Source organism: Setaria viridis, chromosome 1, assembly GCF_005286985.2.
Source record: "Setaria viridis chromosome 1, Setaria_viridis_v4.0, whole genome shotgun sequence".
In the NCBI taxonomy this organism is placed as follows: Eukaryota; Viridiplantae; Streptophyta; class Magnoliopsida; order Poales; family Poaceae; genus Setaria; species Setaria viridis.
Genome location: NC_048263.2, coordinates 26647955 through 26673831, shown reverse-complemented (window position 1 = coordinate 26673831; position 25877 = coordinate 26647955). Strand labels below are relative to the sequence as shown.

Genomic DNA, 25877 nt, shown 5'->3' with positions numbered 1-25877 from the left:
AAGTAACCTTTAAATTTGAATCTGAATTACATACACGTGTCATTATTAGAATGTATCTTAACCACACCAATAAATGATTCTAAGTTATCTATTTGTTATTATTATTAATATAGAAAATACTAAGTAATACGCGTGATGTGTCACCATGTATAAAGTAGGAAATCATGGAGGAAGCGATAAGAATACCGATTTCTATGTTAATTACATAACTCAAACTAAAAAGTTCAAGCAAACTTAAAACACATATCAAATATATGTGGATGTATGATGCTAACTGAAAAAAGAATTATAGGTATGGATTAAAATATTTATAGAGTAATTATTTACTAGTTAAAGTTTATCACAACAAAATAAATACAAGCTTGTTTCTCTATATGAGTATTGTGTCATAATATTTAACAAATATGGGATAACGCAGGACAAACAATTTTGATTTTTCGCTAGGAACTTAATTTTTTAAATAAATTTTCAATACTCATGTGTCTTTGTCTCTCCGAGCTGGCCGAATCTCGCCGGCTCTTCTTCTTGGTATGCACCAAGGAGGAGGGTGAGAGGTATCTATGAGTCGTTGGCATGATGAAGCCTGTATGAGGGGCGGCAATAAAGTTTATGGGCAGCGTTACTACGCGACCACTCAAATCAATTGACTACGTTATGTGTTGCCTCATCTTCGATATGCACTGCACCGCATAACCTTGCGATGCATCTACATGAGGACAGAGTGCTAATCTATTAGTCCATACATTGGTTGGATGCGGTTTACGCAAGATCTAGAGTGGTTACATACATTACATGTTTTTATATTTATATACGTTTGCTTTGTGTATGCTGCATTTTTGTACTGTTTACTTATATCTGTTTGAATCTAGTTTTGGTCCACATATAGAAGTAGCAATCGTTACGTACTATACCTCGTATTGATACCCGGTAGATTTAAACGCATATTTCCAACTCGACCTTGATCGATCTCATCTTAAATTGAAACGTACACAAACTGCAGCGGACGTCTTTTGCATTTCAGATGCAAGCAGCAACATGATCACGTACTATCGTTGTCATGCATCTAGAGGCTCCGATTGATGCTAGAAACAATGGTGCCACGTATCAAGGAAGCGAATTAGTTTCAAATCCTCTTTCGAGTTTAATGCTGTGAAAACTTACCTTGCACAATTTTCATAAAATGGTCACCACGTGTAGTAGAAATGTCATATCATGATGTTCGGCACTTCTGTGAAACAACCTTTGTTCAACAAATGATCCGGCAGGTCGAACTATCCTCCGAATCTCATGCTGGACATATGTGATACGTCTTTAATTTGACACGGACCCTGCAGGTTGTTCTCGTGTGATGAATTGCATTTTGCTTTTGATCCTTCACCTATGAAGTCCGAGTATTATCCTATTTCGAGTAGTACAGACGCAAGAGAACAAGAATTATCGATACTACAGTAACTCCAACAGATTGACAAAACCAATCCTCTTTCCTATAAACACTCATAAAGATGATCTCCTCCAACAGAGAAAACAATCCTATTTTCTTATAATTTTTTCTCAATTGAGTAAAACCATCTCTCAATCCCCTTTAGAGGCTCCCCATGCTGCGTCATCTCCTGTCCCGTCGCCGAGCAGCACCCGGGCCACCCTTGCGCCGCCGCCGCCGCGCGGGCCACCCCCGTGCCGCCGCCGGGCCACCTTCTCTCCCGCCGCCGGCGGGCCATGCGCCCCTCCCCTGCCGTCGGGCCACCTCGCGCCGCTGCCGGCCAGCCCTATCCCGCCGGCCAAGCACCCCCGCGCCACCTGCGGGACGCCGGGCCGCCCCTGTCCCGCTGCAAGAGCTGGCGGAGCTCCTTGGCTGGTGTGCTGCCGGCAAGAGAGAAGAGAGGGAAAATAAAAGAGTGGAAAAAAAGAAAATTGGATGTGTTCCTGACATCTTGGACCCGCCAGCTAGAGGAGCTAGATGAAAAGGGATCGGAAAAACCTCTCCCCATTGTTCTTGAATTGTGAAAGGCGATTTCCCTGCAGGGTGATAAAGGGGATTGGAAAAAAATCAATCGGTTGAAGTTGCTCTTACACCTATTCATGCTATGCACGAATTCCTGATTCCTCCCAAACCCACTGATAGATCTATGAGTTTCTAATTCCTCCCAAGCTCTCAGACAAACTTACATCGCATAGTATTTCCCTACACCACACATGCATACAGGGTACGCAACTCCCCTAGAGAGCAGCTACACCGTGCATGATGTCCCTCATATGCTGTCTCCTGCGTGTAGTGTGCCTGTTCAGTTCTCACCCTTTTCGATGATCTTGCTCCTATTCCTATTTTCTTTTTTCTTCAGAAACGCTCTCCCTACTCCTTGTTCTGCACTGGACTTTCAAATATACATGTTGTCCTGCGCTGGACTTTAAGATTATACTACAGGTTGTTACAGTACCATTGCACGTTAATATCCTTAGCACATTAATTGTAGTGCTTTATATGAGATGCTTGTTATGAACCATAAATGAAAAGAACATTTGTTTAAGCAGGTAGTATGACCACCAACCCACCCCCAATGGAAGAACTACTAGATAAATAGATGTGTTTTCGTTATTTCAACTAATATTCTTCAATGTATCTGAAACCATCCAGGAACCTTATTATTGTTGAACATGTGTGTGCTGCGTAAATTATTGTACATGTCGAAAGATCAAGGTAGCATTTGGCATTCCTTTCCTGATTGGGAAAAACATCATGAAAACAATCCTTCTAGGAGTTGTGAATACCTTTTCTTTAGTTTGTGAGGTGAGACCGTGAGACTTGTCGTCATTAACAAGCATGACACAGTTAATGGCAATGGCTGGGATGAGAGGGGGAAGAAACGGAATTAGAGAAGAACCTACTACATATGAGAATTTCATTTTACTAGATTTCATTTCATGCATCATTGTAGATTTGCTTGTGGAAGAGGTAGATGGCCCGCGATTCATTTAGGAGATGTATGTGGGAAAAATTGCGCAGGAATCAGCATGTCGAGACAGTAAATCACTTTGAATAACTATGTTCTGCAAATTACAGTTTGAATTGCTTGCTCTTTGAAGTGTAATAGCTTCACTTCATATGCACATAGACCTCAGATCTTCCATCAGCTAACTAGCAATGGGTTCATATACTGCTGACATTTCATTGATCATATACATACCCGCGCCAAGTGCAAAAATTAGTTGGAGCCAAAGGTTTAATTTGTTAAGAGACACCATACAGTTCTTCCAAGTAAAATAAACAAACAAATGAAAGATTGCACAAAAGGTGGCAGTCGGCTGGTATATGTTTCGATCACCTACACTGAATCAAAAACCAAGCAGATGCATGCGCGCAATATGAAGAACCAAGGTGACGTGCTACTAAACAACATATAGTTAATTCAAATTCCTGCAGCATTACTACATTAGGATCAAAATACCACAAGGCAATAAGATGGACAATCTGGCTAGCCTATGCAGTATGTGCACCCTTACCCAGTGCTAATGCAGTGACCGGTCCTCCAGCGGAGCGTATCGTGCTTCGATAGGATGTTTAGGTGATCCCTGTTATGCAAGCACTGACTCATTGATTAGAATTGATATACGTGAATTCCTGGTGCCTCTCGATCGAGCCTATCCTCTTCCATATACTTGTACACATACTCTGCCTGTGTAAAGCACGTAGCACTATGAAATGGTGAAATCTACTAGCGTGGAATCAGGGAAGATGCTCTCTAAGTTATATATACGACGTCTCTCCTGTCTCGCCTACTTCCCATTCTTAAACACAGCTCCACTGAGTATCCGCAATCTCAATGTATTTTGGTTGGTGCTTTGTGCGATTATGCAATTGTGTAACTCATTCCTGCGAAGCACGACCAAATTTATTTGTCATTCAAGTTGAGAGATATGCCATGATTCACATTTTTTCTTTCTCAACTTCAAATTTGTTACTATGTTCTTTTATACTCCAATCCAAGTGCGGCCACCACATACTGCAACGTAAGGACTACGTGACTGCAACACATGAAATGCAACCATCTTAGCAATAATACTAATTATATTAGAGCTCTTTTTGAGTCTCCCACATTAATTGTCACATGAAGCACTAAAAAACATAGAAATAAAATTCTTACAAGTCTCTTTCAGGCTTTTTGAGGAGTACCATAAACAACTTAATTTGGTCGTGACACAAGTTCGTATGTGTGTGTCCGTCATTTATTTGCATATTCACCGTTGAAATGGGCACAAATGCCAATGCAACATGTGCAAAAAAAATTGCATGCAGTTGAATTTATCGATGATTCACTTTTTCCTCTTTTTATTGGTAAATAGCAAAGCAACAAGTAAGTTCATATTACATCAGGCCAAAAGCATTTAGCCCGAACAACCCAAGCAAGAAGCCGTTAGAGCATTCAAAGAGATCACAAAAGATAACCGAGAGGCAGAGGGACAGCCAGATCAACTCATCGCCAAAGCACGTCTTTCTTAATTTGTGTGATGTCCTCTTCTGTGCGCCAGGCTATACCTCCAGGCTCCATTGGCGGCAGAGGCTACTATTTAGGAAAATGCAAAGTTTTTTTTATGAAACAGGAGGGGAAGATCCCTACTAATTATATAATATATTAAAAATAGAAAGGGTCAACTTACAAACAAGAATTAAGAAACAAAGAAAGAAAAAAAAGATCAAAAAGATTACAGCTCTAACCATGAAGATATTGGAAGTTTCCAATCCTCTTTTACTTTAAGAATAACCTGAGTAAAAACTGATTTGAATCGAATCAAACATGCTTGCACAGGTGGAAAAACCCCTTTAAAGATCCAATCATTTCTGGCTATCCAGATGCTCCAACTCTGGAAAGTGCAAAGTTTCCACAATTTCCAAATGTTCCACCAAGCATAGATCACAGTGTCGTTAAAAGAATGTCGATTTCCTTCGGTTTGTGTCCTAGCAAACAACTCCCCCATGTCAATCAAGATAAACTAATTCAAGCTATGTTTGATGGTGCTCGTACTGCCTCTCAGATGTGCGCCGACGGACTTGAGGCAGCTCATATAGGAGAATTCCCGGTGCCTCTCAAGCGCATGCTCTCCCATGCTTACACACATGCGCTCTGCCCATGAAGAGCTAGCTCATTGTTAGGTGAAATGGTGAAAACTACAATGTAACCTGCTGCAGGATGTTCTGTAACTTATGTATGTGATGATGCTGGCTTCCATGTCTCGCTACCCTCACCTTAATAATAACTAATAGCGATTTCAGGGTTCTGGTTGTTGCTCCATTCAATTGTGCAAATGTATTATCAGAATTGTAGCCAAATTAATCCATCATTTAAGTAGAAAGATATGAAAATTGACAAGATAACAATATCCTGATACGCATTTCCCTTCTCAACTCTATTTATCTTCTTCTTTAATGCTCCAGTCCAATGCGAGCATCATCTACTGACTTTCATGTGGAAAAAAGTACCTTCTACTTACTGAAACAATATGACACTGCAGCAACAATGTTTTCCAGAAATCATCTTGTTAGTTGCAATAACTTGCATGTACCAGACAGCAGCAAGTGCAGATGCTGAATGACTGAATGAGGTAAATGGTCTAGCTAGACTAGGCATGAATGATTGTCCTGCGTAAGTGACCGCGGTCGCCCCGCATGGTGGATGGCCTCAGCTGCTTTGAACCGACTCATCCTTTGCTAGGATGCTGAAGTGCTGCTGCGCAGCGATTTTAATGGAACTCTGATCTTCAGGGGAATGTAGTGTCCCGATCTCCAGAATAGAGGATTCGAGCACCACGATAACCAGAATACGGAAATCTGAAGGAATCAGAGGAAGAACGGAAGAACAGCAAGGGGAAGGAGACGAGAGGAAGAAAGGTTCAGGCAGGGAGCTCATGTTTCCATTCTTCGATGCCCAGCCAACACGGCTGTCCTGGTTACATATAGCCAGCACCTGGGCCGGACTACCACGACGGCCCAAAATACAACGCACACACCTGGTTACATATAGCAGTCAAATGTTTAGCTAAGGTTGGCCGGGCCTTAGCCATCCATCCAAACACAACCTTAATTCCACAGGAATCCCGTTAGGTTTGAAACCGGCGTACTGCCTCTCATATGTGCACCGACCGACTTGAAACAGTCGGACAGCTCAAATGGGACATAGAAGAATTCATGGTGCCTCTCGAGCGTATCCGGTATCCCCTCCCTCTCGAGCTTGTTGTAAGGTGGTGACAACTACCAGCGTGCATGTGCTCGAGGCCTCGAGCACGTTGTTCTGTAACTTATGTATATGATGCTGCCTCTTATGTCTCAGCACCACCCTCACCTTCTTATTAATTTGCAGTAATTTCAAGGATTTGGTTGTTGCTCCATAAAATTGTGCAAATGTATTACCCTGCCTGAGAACTGCAACCAAAATAATTCATCGTTTCAGTAGAAAAGATACGCCAAGATAACAATTTTCAGATACGCATTCCCTTTTTCTCAACTCCATATTGATCTCTTCTTTAATTATCCAGTCCAATTCGACCGTCATCTTTTGCCTTCATGTGGCAAATAGTACCTTAATTATGACACTGCATCAACAATGCGACCGTCATATATTCCTTTTCTCCCCAAACAGCAGCAAGTGCAGAAAGACGAATGAGGACTGAATGAGCGATGGAGCCAGTATAATGCAGGCCATGAAGAAAATTGTTCTAAGTAGCTATGTAGACCAAACCTAGAAGCTGTGGTTCCTAATTGTGACGTTGTAGAGATTTATTTATCCACGAATGACGTTCTGATGCACATCAACACACTTGGTCAAAATTAGCTTTTGATTTGTTGCAAAGATCAGGTAAATTTAGTCCATTTAACTTGCTTGCTGCCTAGTAAATAATAAGTTTCAATACCAAATTAACTTGAAGCTTCCTAACGCACTACAACAATTCTCAAATCTATTGCTTGAAGACTGTAACCGGAAACCTGCTAGGCTGCTATATCCAGCGTTACAATTCTCAAAAAATACTTGCTTGATACGGAGAGGAGCCTGCAATTGCGAGTGTTGAAAAACCTCCATGGCATCAACAGCTTATTGCAGCTGTAGAACGAAGCAGGTGCGTGACATGAAGACCGAAGAGCTACTAAACCACACGTGTAGTAACAATTCGATTCACCGTAATCTATAATACAACTTGGGATGCAGTATTATACTGTGGAACTGCACAGATGCAGTCAGCCCCTCGTGGACGCGTATGACGGTATGAGGATGAGACAGTAAGTCTAGCTAGCCTAGGCACGAAATGGTCGTCTTGCATAACTGACTCCAAGCACCCCGCCGCGACCCCGTGTGGTACATAGCTTTAGCTGTATGGCCAATTTACACTTTGCTAGGATGCTGGCGAGTTAGCAAGCACTGGCACTCGATCTCATGCTGATTTTTTCACAAACGATGCATGTGAATTCCTGATTTTTTCACAAACGATGCATGTGAATTCCTGGTGCCTCTCGAGCCTATCCTCTCCCACACTTCTCTCACAGATACACTCTGGCTCCCTGTAGAGCAGATAGCAAGGTGAAATAGTAGTGAAAACTACCCCCAAGCGCGCTGAGTTGCCTCACAGTCTTCTCTAGCTTTATAGAAGGCGTATCACCTGTCTCGCCTCAAGCAGAGTGGCGACTCCCTCACCCGCTGCAAGTTTATAACCCCGCCCTGAGACTGAGAGTGAGAACAGCTCACAAACTAAATGTGATTTTTCATTTAAGTATAAAGATACACCAAGACAACTAATTGATGATTTGCAAATAGTTTCCTTTTCTCCACTTAATAGTAGCTACGTTGTTTTATGCCCTAGTCCAAGGACGGGGACGGCCACCATATATCACCCTAGCAGGAGTACCTTTTCAATATCTTCGTCTATATATTTTTTATTGTCGGATTCAGATCGGATCGCATGCGGAAATTATCATGTTATCTTCATGTGTTAGATAACATGAAACTTGAAACACAAAGCGTTGTAAGCTGTGCCTTCCATCATCTAAGATGCTCACGAAGTGTGTACATGTCAGAATACGGCTGTCGAACGTTTTGTGCTTCACAGATAGTTCCTGCTACAAGGCCAACAGTTGCACATTCTCTTAACCGCACAGCAACACCTGCATCCACCATTTTTTTTTAATCTTGCTCCATCCAGTTGTGCAAATGTGTTACCCTGCTCTAGAACTGTAACCAAATCAATTCATCGTTTAAGTAGAAAAGATGTGCCAAGATAGCAATTTTCCGATACGGATTTCCTTTCTCTAACTCCATTGATCTTCTTCTTTAATGCTCTAGTACTCCAATGTAAGCAACATATACTACTTTTCATGTGGCAAAAAGTACCTTTCACTTACTCATTGAGACAATATGACACTGCAGAAATAAAGTTTTCAAGATTTATTTTTGGATGTAACAAGTCTTACAAGCAAAACAAAGAGATTGGTAGGGGGATTATACAACCGAATCTAGCCACTAGGTAAATAATTTTGCTTTGCTCTATGGATAACCAAGGCTTGTTAGTTGCAACTTGCATGTAACCAGATAATGCTTCCATTGTCAGCGTCTGCTAGTCCTTTTCTCCGCGAAATAGCAGCAAGTGCAGACGATGAATGACTGAATGAGCGGTGCAGGCTCTGAAGAAAATTATTTTGAGTAATTATTTATGTAGAACAAATCGAGAAGCTGTGGTTCCTGAATGTGGTGTTATAGTGATTTATTTATCCACGATGACGTTCTGAGCCACAGCAACACACAGATTCGTCAAAATTAGACTGTGATTTGTTGCAAGACCAGGTACTATTATTGGTCCATTTCACTTGCTAGCTGCCCAAGAAGCCGATACCAAATTAACTTAAAGCTTCGTAATGCACGTCAACAATTCCCAAATCCAGTGCATGAAGCATGTAACTTGAAGCCTGCTAGCTAGATCCTTCGTTGCAATTCTAAAATCTATTGCGCTTGAGGGATATTGCTTGAGCCTTAGTAGCAAATGTAGCAAGGAAAATGCATACTGGCGGCGAGTGCCTTCGTCACACTACGCTTGCTATATGATAGCAGCTGCTGTGAGGCAACTCGTGCTTTGCTGCACACTGATTTTAAACGAACTCTCGTAGTGTGGGATCGAACCGGCGCTCGACCTCATGTGTGATCCCTGTTATGCATGCACCAAGCCACTTGACCCATTTGATGTACGTGAATTCCTGGTGCCTCTCGAGCCTATCCTCTCCAACTCTTCCATAATTCTCACACACTCCATAATTCTCTCACACGCTCTCGCTCTGTAGAGAAGACAGCAAGGTGAAATTGTAGTGAAAACTACTGCTGAGAAGTCAGGCATGGTTCTCTGACTGCTCTCTAGCTTTATAGAAGGCGTATCCCCTGTAGAGCCTCGCAGAGTACTGACTCCTCACCAGCTGCAATTTCAAGGTTTTGGTTGGTGCTCGATACAATTGCGCAATTTTATACCCTGCCTCAGAGTGACAACAGCTAACAACTTCAAGGTGATTTTTTCATTCGAGTATAAAGATCAGCCAGGACAACCATGTTCGGATTTGCAAATATTTTTCGCTCCACTTGTCTATATGTTGTTTTACACCCGTCCTAGTACGACCAAGAAACTTCTCAGAAAGTGTGATCTTGTTCATGCAACTCACGAGTTGCCTTCCATCATCTAAAAGGCTCACGAAGTGTGTACATGTGAGAATACCGCCTTCAAACGTTTTGTGCTTCATATATAGCCATCCAAACACCGTCTTAATGGCACAGGAACACGGTCTAACAGGAATCCCATTAGCTAGGTTAGAACATGCGTCCACCTTTGTTTGGTTAATCCTTGCTGCTAGATAATTGGATGATTTGGAGAAACAGTACGTGCAACACATCAATGACAAGTCTTCAGGTCCAAACACGAATAGAGCCATCCACAGAAGATGTCAACATGCACGCCTTCGTTGGGTGGTAACTGATGCTGGTTACCTGCCAAAAGAAAATGTAACGTATAGCAATGAGAATAAACAACAGCAAAATTGAAAACAAATGACAGCCAATAGACGACAAGCAGTTGCAGCAAAGCATAAGGTGCAATTCTGGAAAGAAAAATACCACAGAACTATGTGCCCTGAATCTTGCTACAACAGGCGCATCCACCAAATCCCAGAAGAAAACATAACCATCCTCAGATCCACCAACAACGAATGCATCATCATTCGTCAGGCAGCAATCCATCTTGAAGGACTGTGGAAATATGATAAATCAGAAATTGAACAATGCAGAGGAAATATGATAAATCAGGCTGCAAAAAGAACTCTTGCATCAATGAATTGTTCCTTTGGTTTTTTAGCTCTCTACATATAAAGCCATCTGCTCTCCAGTTTATTGCATAAGGAAGAGTTTATACAGCCCTATAGCAGCATATAACAAGAAATGGAGAGAACACGCTAGGTAAAATGAAACAAATTCCGTTTTGCTGTGGGCAGATGAACAAATGAATGATGCCTGATGGTTAAGTTGAAATTAAGCATGATGATTAATGTAAGAATCTGTAAGTAATAATATCCAATACCAGCAATGAAGATTATTAAGAGGTACCTTGCATGCATGCCCCTTGTACTCCTGTAACAGTTCTCCCGATGACCTAATGAACACAGCAGGCATTGAAAGGTTAAATATCTCAGCATGGCACCCCTCTATTTGGTACACTGGACAAATGAGATTACTCTACTCAACAGAATGGAACAATCACACACTTCTGTCAGTATCATTGTAGAAAGATGATGTGGATAGAAATTGTAGCACACTTCCTTGAAAATAAGAAAGAAGACCACCACTTATGGTCCTAGTGTCATCTGTTCCTTTTCTCCTCCAGCAGATTGCATCGATGATGAATGAGCAATGGAGCAGCAAAATGCAGATTCAGAAAGCACAAGAAAATTGTTCTTAGTAGCTGTGTAGACCAAAACTTGAAGCTATGGCTCCTGATTGTCATGGTATAAGGATTTGACCACAATGATATTCTGATGCACAGATATGCACCAAGTCAAAATTAGCATGTTTTGTTGCAAAGAAGAAAAAATGGTCTACTAAACTAGCTGCCCAAGAAGATACAAGTTTCAACACCAAGTTACTTTAAAAGCTTCCTAAAAGCAAACATGAAGCCAGCCTAAGACGTGCGCTACAATTCCCAAATTAATATTGCTTGAGAGATATAGATAGGAGCCTGCAAGTGCAAGTATAAAGCATCTCCATGATACCAACAACAGCTAGTGCAGCAGTAGAACCCAGTAGATGGATACATTTGGAGCACAAGATTTCCCATGAGTGGTGGTATGATAAAGTTAATAGGCAGGCCATTGATGGATCAGAGATGAACAGTTAAGGAGAAAAGTTGCTTCAACCAACCAATTCAAGATGGCAACTAATATTGGCAGCTATGTCAATTGATGGAGGAACTTCCACTCCAATCAACATTTGCTGTCATTGATGGCCATATAGTCTTTCCAATCAAAGCTAAGAGAGAAGGGTGTGACTGCATCCTTCTATAAAGTAGTCAAATAAGAGTCACTCCATATTGGAGTAATGGGGTGTATTGCTCCAAAGTGCTAAACAGAAGAAGCTTCCTGTAAGTTTTTGTCCAGGTCGAAAACAAAATACTAAGAAGCTTGTGAAGCACACTTACTTGTCTAGAAGCCTCACAGTAGAATCTAAACAGTTAGCTAAAAGGCAATTGCCGTCATTTGATAAAGTTATACAGTTCACAGGATGCCCCAGATTATCAACAGTCTCCCTGTTATAGGTAAAAGCGAAATGAATCAACAAGCCATATGGAATAAATAGATAGATGGATTTGGATAAATGAATCAATATGTCAGAATTAATTCAGAATTGAAGAAGGCAACACTTACCTACCCATGCGAATGTCAAATGTCCGAACAGTACCATCAACACTGCCAGCAATTATTTCTGTCTTTGTTAGGTTAACTGACATTACACTGTCTTGAAAAGTATCAATAGTCTGCAATGCAATAGAACAAGGGAACCAAGTGTATGAGACTTGAGAAAAAGAAATATCACAAGAAGTGATGCATCTATAAGTTTCACAATTTAAGACTACCTGAATCGGATCACTGCTTTGTGACCTGCAGTCAAATGCACGCACCGTACGGTCATAACCAGCTGAGACTACAACAGCATTGTACTCATTGAACTTCACTGAATTGACCTACACAGAAAACAGACAAGAGTAATTGAGCAAAATGGCAAACCATTAAGAAATCACTTCTAGGAGGCAGATTTATCTATATGTTTTGAGCATCACCAACATGCCTGACTACAATCACATTGTTGAAGTACAGTCTACAATGCCAACTGTTCAGGTAATGTGGATCTATCACATAAGACCATAAGAGTTCTATTACAATTTAGAGAAGTATGGTTCAGAGCACTGCTTTAGGTGCATCTAGTATCACATTGATGGAAACAATAGACAGCTTGGGTATTTGCTGCTCGATCTTTGTTGTGTTCTCCAATCTTCACATAACATTCGCTGATGTTCAGAGCAACAAACGGAAATGGTTTACAGATAGCAGTGGCACCCGTGCAATGACACTGCAATTGCAGCTAAGAACAACCATATGTCGTCGTGGGCATCACAAAGGGATGAATAATCCGTTTTAATCATAAAAAACAGCATCAATCGATGACTGATCCGTTACCTCGCTGTTGTGACCGCGGAACTTGCGGATGACGCGACCCGAGGCGACGTCCCAGTAGAAAATCTGCCTGTCGGCGCCGCACGACACCAGCTTCGCATTATCCCTGTCCAGAAACCAACCATGAAACGAAGAAACAGCAAGAAGCACTTGGCAAATTTCCCTCTCCTGCGCCTCCAGATCAGATGCGACGCAACGAAGGGAGACCACGAGGTGGGGAAGGGACGGGTGCGTGCGTGCGTGCGTACGTACGAGGAGGAATGGACGTCGCGGACCTCGCGGGCGTGGGACTTGTAGGTCTTGACGTGGGCGCCGGTGTGCGGATTCCAGAGGCGGAGGGTGCGGTCCTTGCCGCAGCTCAGGCAGTAGTTGCCGTCGCGGTTGAACCGCACCGCGAGCACCGCCCCCTCGTGCCCAGATAGTGACCGCGCCTCCGTCCGCGGCAGATGCTGCGCCGCTGTCCCCGAGGACGACATCTCTTGCTCTCACCTCCGCCGCCGCAGCCGCCGCCGCCGCCGCCGGGATGGGATGGACGGAAAGAAGACGACGAGTCGACGGACCGAGGGGATGGGTGGGGTGGTGATGTGAACTGGGCTGGCCAATGGGCTGTAACCCGTAGCCCACGACACAATTGTAACAGGATATTCTCCTTTCCTAAGCTCGTACAACGGTACGAGCTGGTACCTCGCTCTAAGCATTTTAATGATTTAGTTTTTAGCACATAATTAATAATATAAATGATCACATACGTCATTCTCACGTAATCTAAGAGATAACCTTTTTAATGATTTAGCTCTTAGCACATAGCTAATAATATAAATGACCACACACGTCATCCTCACGTAATTTTGAAGTGCGGAGACTATCTTTTGATCAAAAGATAGCTCTCCTCTCTCTCCTATTAAAATATGAGAAAATATTTTACGAGCTAGTTTATTTTATGAGTTAGTTCATATGCGACCATTGGAGGAGGCGTAAAAGAAGCAGCAGCAGCAGCTCTAACAATTTCAATTGGCGTTGATGCAATGGGCATTGGGCACCCTACGACATCTCCTCAGGTGTCATGGAACTCTCATATAATTCACCACTCAGTCTCAATTTGAGCAAAAGGCAGTGGCGTCATAATTTGTGAACTTTTATTTTTTAAACAATCGGTTCTTGTCTTTGCTGATCTTCCCTCCTGAATCCTGATGCTCCTATGCCTCACAGGGAATCAACTTCCTAAGGATTTAGAACAAAACCCTTTCTGCGTTTTAAGCACATCAAAGCGAAAGTAAATGAAAAATCTGAACCATGGCAAAAGGAATGCCCATCAACACCTAGGACAGTGATCGAAGTCAGTTTGCACTAGCCTCTCTGAACCAGAGTTTAGAATTTCAGCCGAAGTTTCACGAATCTCTGTCATTTAGCACTGTTTGCTCAAAATTTCTTTTTTTCATCGAAAGATTCACCTTTTAGTTCAAATTTCAGTCAAAATTTCATGAAATTCGGTGTTTTCGTTGGGAACTGAAAAAAATTCGAAAAACGAAATCCTAATCCCTGCTCTGAACATCCAACCATTTGGGTTAGGATACTATCTGGAAACCAATATTTTTGGGGTATTCGATAAACATGATGAGATTACCTGCACCACCACCGAGAAATGCATCATGTAATCCGCGACATCATGTGCGATTTTTGGTGAATTCACCCAGAATGCTAAACGCCATGACCCATAAACCAAGTGTGGTGATAAACAGGTTCCTGAATCCTCTCAAACTTACAAAACATATATATGAGGCAAAGAGACAAACTAAGCCCGTGTTTGTTTCCGTGGCCGCGGGTCGCACGTATCAAGGTCGCGCGGTGCTGCACCGCAAAGATTCTACCACGGTCCCGTTTTCGTGGCGCGCAGTGCAAATCCTGATGCGGGACCGAAGCACGACAGGCAGAATCGCAGCCGCCACACGCCGTTTGGCGCGATTGTGCACGGTAGACTACTGCACCACGAAAATAATCAAATACAAACGGGACCTAATATTTTTTCCCTGCACCACTACATGTTAGGCAATCCACAGCTTTGTCGTGAGCTTATGCTCTAGATAGCAGCTACAGCTTCAATGATGTCTCCCTCACTCTATACCCCTCATGTGTATGGCCAAGTTGGCATCGTAGCTAAAGGCAATGGCAACCCTTTGTCCTCCACTTGTGTCGTTTATCGCTCATGCTGCTCCCCTGTGCACCGAGCACCGGTGCTTGGCAGTGCTTTGTCATATCTAGAGGTGGTAAAGGACCCTCTAATTTAGCCTAGCAAATTTAAAGATCGAGCTGGCCGAGCTATGATACTATATGATTTTGAGCTAAATATATTTAGGGTTAAATTACATTGCGAAGGAAGCATAAGAACCATGATCCATTACCATCTGCTAAGACCTGGCAACCTGATGCAGAGATCCCCGATTCCTTCCAAACCTATAAAATAAGTAAATAACCGAAGTACCTAGTAGCATCCACAGCTTTGCTCTAGATAGCAGCTACAGTTTGCTCGGCAATCAGCATGGTGTCTCTCTTACTGCCTCGGCCCCTCAAGTAGAACAGAACACAATGGTATCACAGTATCAGTGCATCACTACCCTTGGTCCTCCACTAGGCTTTAAGAGGGCAGTTGCTGTTGTTGCTCTGACAACACCATTAAAAGTCATGTTCTCCATATATTACTCTCCTGTTACTTTAAAAGAAGGACAAAGCGAAGGGATGAATGGTGGGCTGGGGTGTGAATTGGGCTGGCCAATGGACTGCGTACCCCATGATCACAAATTATAAATAGCGTGCACGACCTTAAGCTCACATTGATCAAAATTCAAACGAGCACCACAGTGTGCACGCAAATAGCAGTTAGCAAGTTTCAACTTGAAGAGAGCAATCACATGATTCTACCGAGTTTCAAACTTTAAATTTCGGTTAAACATTCCACTACTACAGCAGGCCCATCACTGCCGGTTCGAAAACCCCCATCATCAACGGTTTAGGAGTGCCGCTGTAGAAAGGTTGGAAGTGATAATCTGATTTTTCACTAGCGGTGATAATCAGATAATCTGATTGTCACTGCCGGTTCAATAAGGCGGCACAGGAAACCTATTTTGTACTGACGTGTAGTCTATATTGATATGCTATACAGGCCATCATTGTCTCCCATATACTCCATATCCACAATGTGTCAGTGTCACCACTCTACTAGGTGCTTCCATGCACAATATTTGCCAAATTCACAAACTAAGCACCTTTTGGCCTGATTTTCCAAGTCACAGTATCCAATAGCCGCTAGGTACCAAATGGTTTTTATTTATTTTCGTATGTATAAGAGTGACCTTTATTTCCTTATTTGCAAAATCCTGGCTTGTCTTTCTTCTTTTTAGGAAACAGCAGGGGAAACAGCAGGGGCTGACCATTATAATTATAATTATAATTATAAAGATAAAAGACGTATACAAAAAGGTCTCAAGAAAAAAAGAGAGTCAAAGAAAATCAAATAAATTACAGAAGGGAGCTTAGCCATTGCTGCATAAGGGGTTTGACTTGGTCCTTTGCTCTTAGAATAACCAGAGCAAATTCCTTCTTGAAACGAAATAGGCAGAAATTTCTGGCTAAATACCCTGGAAAATCAAATCGTTCCTCACCATCCAGATGCACCAGCTCATGAGAATGATAATCTCCATAAAGAAAGGAACATGAAGCTGCTTCTTAAAGCTTTCCAGGGCCAGATATGACTCGTGCCCCTGATTGATAAGAAGATGGAAGGAGCAAGTAAAATCCTGCCTTGTCTTTCTTAACTACTCCCTCCGTCCTAAATTACTATTCGTTTTAACTTTTCTAGATACATCATTTTTACTATGTATCTAGACATAAATATATATCAGATGCATATTAAAAAAATATGCATCTAGAAAATCCAAAACAAATAGTAATTTAGAACGGAGGGAGTAGTTATCACTATGCAAGAGAGAGACAACAGAGAGTGATGTCTACATCATGCATCCATGGCTCGCACAAGACCTGAACAATGGTAGCACGTAGTTAATAAGCAAAACAGTATCTGTCGTTATACGTTTGTGGCACAAAATCTTTTGGAATATCTAAGCATATCACATGATCTGCGGTGCCATCAACTTTGGTGGGTGCACCTAGAATGAGAGTGATTCCCTCACCAACACTAAAGCGTGACAACCTAGTTCCGATGCGCTGTTGATGGCTCGCTGTGCACAGAGACGATCGCCATGGCAGTGGCCCGGGAACCAAGCACGGTGATACACATATTCCTGATCTCTCCCAAGTCTATAGAAACACAAGAACAATTTTTCCCTACACCACTGCGTATGATGATGCATCAACAACTTGTCGTGCTCTGGATATATAGCAACTACAGCTTACATGGTCCGTACATCCCCTTATTATGGCCATGTGTATCTGACCGCTTCTCTCACCTTATCCAAGGCTACGGCTACCTTTTGTCCTTCACTTGCCTTCAAGAGGACAGTGGTTGTTGTTTGTCTGCACAATGTCAACAAGTGGTGCTATCCATGTATCAATAAAAATAAAGACTATGTTTACTTTTTAAGATGAGGGAAGCTTTATATATTAAGAATAAAGTTCCGGCCTCTGCAATAAGCTGATACACACAGCCACTACAAAAGAACAGAAAATCAAAGAAGAACTAGAAAAGTAGGCGTGGCTTGCCGCGCCATTGTCGGAGTGAACCAGTTCTTATGTATCTACCTTAGCTTTCTTGTCCTCGAGGATTTTCTGAATACGAGAGCCCCTTCTTAATCTTTCAATCTTTGGAACAAATTTTGGACAACTTCAACATCACAAAGCAACTAAGCATACAGTCTTAGTCTTGTAACTTGTTCTAAGAACACATATGTTCGGTGAGGGTGGTATAGGTGCATGGAAGCTCTTGAAATGGTTTAATGTATAACGAAATCACAAAGAAAAGTTGTAACGCCCAAAAAATCAATTCTTCGTAAAGATCTAAGAGCTAACTTAGTTCCAAACGAATCAAATAATCAAATTGATTCATGGCTCGAATTTAAGATACTGATGCTATATTGCTATGGTTCGGCACATTTTACCGCTATTGATTGTTGTGTACTCATGAAGTCATGATCCATGAACATCACAACTTGAAATATATGAACCTATGGATTAACATTTTAATGGCTGGAACTGTAGTAAGCACTGCGCAGCAAGATCTGGATGTCCATGTACATCAGTTGCTAAATTAGCTCTCAAGTGCCATTTCGCTACAACTCTTTGAAAACACTAACTATTCAGTCAACATCTTGCCTTGGAAGCATTTCGTCGAGCAGCTGCTGGGCGTCGTCCATGTCGACGGCCGCTCCGGCTGCTGGAGTGCTAACCGGCGCGCTCTACGGTCTGGGAGGTCGCAAAGGGGCGCGGGGGAGCTGTGCAGCGGTGGCGTCGCTCATCTTCTTTGTCGCGCGCGCGCCATGCATGTCGCCGGCGCGGACACCATGACTCCTCCGCGAGCAGGCAGTGGATGTTGGGGCTAATGGAGGGAGGAACAGATTGGGGAGGTGGTTCCATGGGGTGATGGAGTAGAGGAACATGGTCGTGGAGGAAGCGTCGATGGTGGCGTAGAAAAGCACGGGTTACCATGGGGAGGCACGGCACCACAACACCGCAACTTGGTCTGCCGCCTCGCTACGGGAGCCCGGCACCGTCCCTCACCCTAGCCGTCGGCATGAGGGAGTCCAGAGACCCATCCTCGCATTCCGCCACAGCCATGGATGATCGACGACGGTCGACGGAGATGGCAGCTGCCTTGGAACAACGCCATCCCCATGGCGCCGTGTCCGTTGTGCGTGGCGCAGGCGCAGCCCACTCTCTCCTAAATCTGAGAACATGAATCTGCAGCTTCACCGAGACATAACGAAGGGAGGGGAGGGGCAGAGGGGAGGGGAAGCGCCGGCGCCGCAGCAGGGAAGAAGAAAGAGATCGCATTGCTGGCCGCCGCAGCGCGAGAAGTTACGACGGGAAACACGAATCGTTGAGAGGCTGCTAAGGTCCTTCTGATGCCTGCCCGGCTGCCCCCTGGTTTTGAGCATAGATGGATGATCTAACGGCTGAAGATTTTGGGTGACGTGGCCCAATACCTGTTGGAGAACTGCCCGCAGGTTCCGTCACGAAAAGATGAGACTCGGTACACTAGAAATTTCTTGAATTAAAAAATAAATGTTTCAGTAGTGAGGGTGATACATTAACATAATAATGGAAGCATTTCTTAAATTAAAGAATAAATGTTTCTGTAGCAAGGGTGATACATTAGATAATAACGGAAGCATCAGCGACCTCACCATTGATGATGATCTGCTATAGCCATACAAATGGTCAATTTCTCTCGTATCCACAAAACAGCATCTACAGATCTTAAAGAAAGCCTAGCTTTGATGAAATGAGAACCCTACAATATCTGATCAGAAGCCCAGTAATTAGCGCGATTTTAGCATGTAATAATCACAACATTTGCCAGACAGTTCCAATCGGGGACAAAAATGAGCTATTTAATTTGAGCATTCGGTCAGTCGTTTCTTGTCCTTCTACGTTAAGATACTGCTTTTTGAAAGACCCGTTGTAGTGAGCGATGCTCCTTTGCAATGTATAGGTTACCAGTACTCTTACCACGGATTAATTAAAAAATATATTAATATCTATGAATCTAAAAAATCAAAACGATCTATAATTTGGAACGGAGGGGTACATTTTAAGCACAATCAAGAAACAATAAATAAGAAGCATGTGTGCAAATGTCATATAAGCCAAACACATGTACGATTTGTACAACTGCGGGCTGGGTGCAACCACGGTGGCATTGACAAAGTCTTGACCATTATATATTGTTCACGGTAGATGCACCCAGACTGCTTGTGACCCAGAAGACCAGAAGAACCCGTTAGTTGCTTATCGCTTGAAGTGCACAACCGTGGACTTTCCGCGTTGATGTGAGCAAGTAAGGAATGTGTTCCAGAGATCCCAGATTCCTCCTAAACCTATGAAGAAACAACCGACTAGCAAGCAAACAAAGGATTATTTCCCTCACACATCAGCTATATATGCTAGCAGCCACGGCTTATCATGCTCTAGGTAGCAACTACAACTTACTACATGGTGTCTCTCTTCCTGCCCCTCATGTAGACCAGATGTCCATAACAATCCAAGGCTATCACTACCCTTAGGCATGTTTGGTTCCATGAGAGTAAAGTTTAGTCCCTTCCTTTTGGTCTCTTTTAGTCCCTAAACTTCCAAACAGAGGGACTAAATGGAGGATTGTCCCTTGGAGGTGACTAAAAGAGACTAAAGGTCTAAGAGGACACCACCTACCCCTCATTATTGCCCCAGGAGGACTAAATGGATGCAGATTTTATGCATTGATTAGGGATGTTTTGATCTTTATTCATCTGGCCTTTAGTCCCTAGATTCAAATAAGGTAGGGACTAAAGTTTAGTCCCTGGAAAGGAACCAAACAGACACTTAATGATCCTTCGCTACCTAGGGCGGTGTTGTTGTTGTTGCAATGTACAAGACCATTAAAAGTGGTGTTCTTCATATTACTCGATCACCACTTACTTTAAAGGAGGACTAAGTTTCTAGAAAATTTTCAAACTAAAAACCATCCATTTCCATGTAAGGGGTGGTGTGTAAGGAATTGGTGCCCGTAGCCTAAGAGGAGGAGAGGGTGAATTAGGCAACTTAAAACCTTAACCTATAGCTTCCACTACTTTCGCATCGAACTTAAACTAGATCATGCTCTCAAGATGTGCAACTAAGGTTGATATAGTGTGAAACCCTCATCCCAAAACAAGTTTTGCAACCTAGAGCCAATCCTAACAAGATACTACACTAAGAAAGTAAAGGCACCCAAGTTGCAAGTATGAAATGCGGAAATGTAAAGGAGGGGATGAGGGGAAGCAAACTCTTGACACAATGATTTATCCCGTGGTATCGGTAGGCACTAAGTCACTACTAGTCCACATTATTGAAACACTCACACAAGATTATTGATTCCCGGTCACCAAGTCTCTTCTAGGACACCCCTTGACTTGCCACAAAGGCTCGGTCAGTAAGGCTCATGCCAAGTTCCCCGGTCATCTTGATACCATCTCAACTAAGGAGCTTCTCCACGAAGGAAGGGGGTCTCCACGTCCCCCGCACACGATCATCGACGCCGCTCCACACCAAGCCACCAAGGTGCCGGCACATCTTGTACAACTATGATTCACTCCTAGAACCGATCACAAGGTAGGCACACCTTACACTCTCTCTTTCTATAGGCATATCCTAGCACGAATCACTCTCCTAAGCTTGTGCTAAGCCTTTGATAAGTCACTTGAGCACTTTTGGTGGTGTCGGATTTAGTAGCCCGGCAGTCCACCACGGGTTACCTAAGTGGTTGATTTGTAGGCAGAGAAGATCGCGAGACAAAGAACTCGAAGGTGATCGCGAGAACGCGAGGATTTAGACAGGTTCGGGCCTCCGAAGAGTAATACCCTACGTTCTGTATTTTGGTGGATTGTATTGCTTGAGAGTTGAGATGCAATGGGATTGGATGGAATACCCTCGGGAGGCACCCTTGGCTGCCTTTTATAGGCTGACAACCGATGGTTACAAGTTGGTTTGAATCTAATCTAGTCGGTTGTTACATGAAAGGTAATCTGAGTCGCATTACGATATGTATCCCGCAATATCCAGGCTGATGTGAATAGCCCAGCCTCCTTGACTTGTACTCCAAGTATCTTCATGTCCTTAACCCGCCGCCCTGGTCGGGCGAGCCCACTTGTTAGGACCAGCCAGTATCCTGATCGGTAGGGACCCATGGGTTACTCATATCCCTCAGGTGGTTTGAATGTGTTCTTGATGAGTCTTGATCTCCAATGGATTCCTGCACACTCTAGCAACTTCAACTGGGTGAGTGGAAGGGGTATAAATAGCCCAAGGCATCAAAGAGCCGTTGCTCCAATGGCTAGTTAAAGGATAACATCGAATGTTCCAATGGTATCAATTTGGGTAGCATCGGAACATCCGGTGCTACTAGCCGTTGGCCTCTCTGCGCCCAAGTTGTTCACTGACTCAACCAAAATTTATCCGACGCTTCATCCAATGGTACCGTTGGAACATTTGGTGCTGAAGGGTTTTTGCCCAAAACCTCTCTGGAACTTCGCAAAGTAAATATGTTTCGTCCGATGCTCCCCTTGGCCTACCATCAGATCATCCGGTGCTACTGGGTTATCTTTATCTTCAAATCCTTCTCCCCAGTATTCGTCCGACGCTACTAGAAAAGGGGCCATCAGAACATCCGATGGTCTGACCATCGGAAGTGCATTTTTCCAACCAACTCGTCCAATGCAAGCACCAAAGATACCGTCATTTGGATGCTCTAGAAGCTTGAATACCATAGAATAATTCTAGATACCATGGCTTGGTCACTTGAATACCATAGCTTGGATATCAAGAATACCATGATTTGGACCTTGCCATTGTTTGGTTTGCATACTTAGAACCTAGAAAACCTGCAAGGTACATGCTAGACAAAGCCTTAGTCCCAATGACTATGTTGTCACTCAATCATCAAAATCACAAACTATGGCCTAATGGAGCCATGTTCGCTACATGGTGGTAGATGGATGAATGGTGGGCTGGTGATGTGAATTGGACTGACTAATCGGCTATAGGCTGTAGCCCATAAAAAATTATAAATACCCTACTCTTAAACTCACAATGATAAAACGACCACCACATCGGACACACACCAAGTACAATTTCGATATGATTCAACTGAATTTCACTTTCGATAAAGCTTTGCCCATTTGGATTTTTGTAGGATTGTCTTTGATGTGTAGGGCAGTTGATGCTGATCAGAGCAGGCCATCAATTCTCCCATGTCCACAAGGAAAAGCATCTCCTGCCACCGCTCCGCTACGTGTGTGCAGGCACAACATTTGCGCCATATTTATAACAAAGTAACTTTTTCACATTTCATATTTATTAATGTTGGCGGTAGTTAACACATTACTACCATAAGGCCACTACAACAATATATCCAACCTGCACCGAATAGATCTTGCACATTACTATCATAAGGCCACTACAACAGATTTCATATTTATTAATGTTGGCGGTAGTTAACACACCAAGTTGTGAACTGCAAGCGCATGAATCATTCTAGCTTTTCCCTTAGAGTATTACATCCAAGGTTTATCAATCCGTGGATTGGCAGCGAGCTGACTAGGGTTCTCTATCTAGCTAAACGAATCTAATCCTATCAAGAAGCACGAGTTGGATATAAAGGTAAATCTAATCATGAGATAAGCATTATTGATAGGGTAAACAAATCACATCTATATATATGAGGTAACACAACCAAGGGTAGCATGAGCCTATCGTCTTCTTGTTGTAGCTCCAGCCAAAGTGGTAACCGATCTATGTAACACCTTGATAAAGAGTCATCTCTCAGAAAGGCGACTCGCAAGCGGCCTACTTTCTTATGGTCATCCTTGCGAGGTGCGTGTTGACGCCTTTGGTTTTCCAAAGCTTTACCTCAATGACTCCCACAATACTCGCCATCGATCCTACTCAACATTACGCAATTGTTTGGCCTTTTCCTCCCGCATGCTGTCACCACACAAGAGTAATCACACTGACTTCCTACGCACTATTAAGATGTATCCGCAAGACATAGACTAATCACCACGATTACATCTATTCCTACTAAGAACATATGCTAGTTAGTCATATGAGAATAAGCATGCATCATAGTATATCAAAGTAAAGACAAGATTAGATTGATATCACCATCGTGTGTGCATAGGCCTTGATGATCACAAGGCTCGGCTCTAGAACTCCACCATGGCTTCGCCACGTAGGGACGACCATGGCGGCTAGGGTCTAGCCTATGCCATCTCCTAGACAACCTCAAAGACTTGCAGCGGCCCTCAGCGCCCTATGGTGTGTGCACTTGGTTTTGCTAACTTCTGATTGATTCCTCCCTGGGCTCGATGAATTTTCGGGGTATTTATAGTCTGGAGAGCCTGTGGGTTAAATTGGAAGGTGAACGGGCAAAGGAAAGGGGTAGGCCGATCGTCCTGGCCCTTCCTTTTACCCCCTCGCGTCCAGCTTCGTCGCCAAGTCTTCTTCAATGTTCTGGAACCTTATTTTTGTATGCATGTGGGCTTGGTATGTCGGTAGCTTTGGGATGAGATTGATCTTCAATAACTTTCCAAATCTCTGCTTGATCTTCTTTGATTCCTCCTTGATCCCGAAGCAATTCCTGCCATATCTTCACAAACTTAGCCCTTAAGTCATTTTGGAGGATTGCTTGCCAAAAAATGAGCGTCGATGGAGATTAGAAGACCTCAAGCTAATTGGCCTAAGGGGCACCAGGCTGATCGACCTAGGTCCTTTTTGTGCCTCCTGGTCTTCATCTTTCTATGGTCCACTGCTCGTTCAAGGATTTATCCAAAAAGTGCATATTTAGCCCAATTTCCTGCGAAAACAAAATATCCTCCAAAATGTCTTGCATATGCGAAAACGAGGTTATTTCAAGTGCCAAGTGGTGGGCTAGTATAAGAATATGCATGAAAATATTAGTTAAATAGCACTAAAAGTATGTCAATAACGAACGTCAACAATCCCCCCATGCTTAGCTCTTGCTCGTCCTCAAGCAAGTTAGGCGACTACAAACTTCTCCAAAGGATCAAACAAAGATCTTGAACCGAACTTGAGCAAAGTCAAGTACCTAGTCTTTCAAACAAAACATCAGAGGAGCAGCAAAGATAATCAAAGTATGGGTGTTCAAAAATTTATATAAGCAAAAATACCCCATAGCTTTTATTAGAACCAAGTAACTTCATGAATCATTCACACTTACTTTCTGGCTTGCCTTGGAGGGTTTTCTTTTGTTATAAAACAATCTCTCTGTAACAAGAATTGAAAACAAAATTCTCTTCGAGGTGCTTACATGTCGCTCAATTGAAAAGTAGCTATCCTAGTTATTTTGCAAGCTCTCATCTCTCAAATAGTCACTCATTATGCGGTGGAGCTTAGACATGGCTAGCGAGAATTAATACTTATATTATCAAAATAGGAAAAATATCTAATGGTAGCTTACCTTCGGAGCCAATGATCATGGGAATATCAACAATGTATTTTAAGGATGAGAAGATATAGAATGGTGGACATGTGCAAAGGCAAAAAAAAAGTGACTCTGAGGCACAAGCGATGTCCTCTTCGTCGGATTGCACATAGTTGGACTTCTTTGCACTTTCTTTCATCTTCATGAAAGTAGAACTCATCCTCTTTTCAATCTTATTCTTTTCTTTTTCTCTCTGTTTTTTTCTTTCATACACTCTCCTTTCTTTCTTTTTTTATCATATTTTTCATTTGTTTCTCCAAACCTCCTTTGAACAGAACACTGCAAAAATTAGCTTTAGAACGTTCCAGATAGCTCCCCAAAATTTTCCATGCGTGAACCGAGGCAGGAAGCCCTTAGGCCGATCGGCCTAGCCTCCTCTTCCTCCCTTTCTTGCTCAACTTTCTGGTGTGGCTTCCATATATTGTATCTTCCATAAAATTTCATATCCCACGGCTAGAAATGGAACGGATCTTGAAATATTGGGTTATGTTTAAGGAATAGGTAATAAAATTGAGAAATATTTGGTTCGGGTTTTGGAAATTCAGTCGAGCATATGATTGTTATAGTGAAGAACTCTCATTACTGAACAATGACGAGGTTAGCAAACAAAGATGATAGCAAGGACATGATCAATGCTCAGAATTAAAGCTTAACCAAGAGAGAGCGATCCTAAATCAGTTCGAAGCATTAACTTGGCTTATGGTGGTATGAAATTTATTAATTAGACACTGGATAGGATAGGTAAAAACTCTCAACCTAGTAGAGAACTTGTTCAAACTTATTTTTGCAGAGGTTTTAGATAAGCCATAAAAATTTCACATCACCTCCCAATTAAGCCTTACTCAGAAAGCATAATTAAAACCAAAGCACTAGATCATGAAGCATGGGTATTGCAAAGACAAAACAATTACTAAACTCCACAACTAAGATTTAGAATTCAAGACAATGCTCATGATAAAA

At 42.7% G+C, this 25877-nt stretch overlaps 1 protein-coding gene across 3 annotated transcripts; it reads right to left on the bottom strand.

The window, feature by feature from the left end:
• Positions 1 to 9513: 9513 nt before the first annotated feature.
• LOC117863554 (uncharacterized) lies at positions 9514 to 13328 on the bottom strand. Of its 3 annotated transcripts, none has more exons than XM_034747339.2 (8): positions 12986 to 13328; positions 12737 to 12839; positions 12136 to 12243; positions 11927 to 12036; positions 11701 to 11808; positions 10614 to 10659; positions 10128 to 10259; positions 9514 to 10001 (listed from the first exon to the last, which is right to left on the bottom strand). In XM_034747339.2, exons 1-8 carry the CDS (start codon positions 13207 to 13209, stop codon positions 9921 to 9923), a joined length of 912 nt encoding a protein of 303 aa, XP_034603230.1. In that variant the 5' UTR covers positions 13210 to 13328; the 3' UTR covers positions 9514 to 9920. The 3 variants fall into 3 exon arrangements, 1 of the variants encoding a protein (XP_034603230.1); XR_004642252.2 differs by lacking the exon at positions 9514 to 10001 and adding an exon at positions 10772 to 11038 and having other exon boundaries at positions 10164 to 10259; XR_004642251.2 differs by lacking the exon at positions 9514 to 10001 and having other exon boundaries at positions 10156 to 10259; positions 10614 to 11038.
• Between the last annotated feature and the right edge of the window lie 12549 nt (positions 13329 to 25877).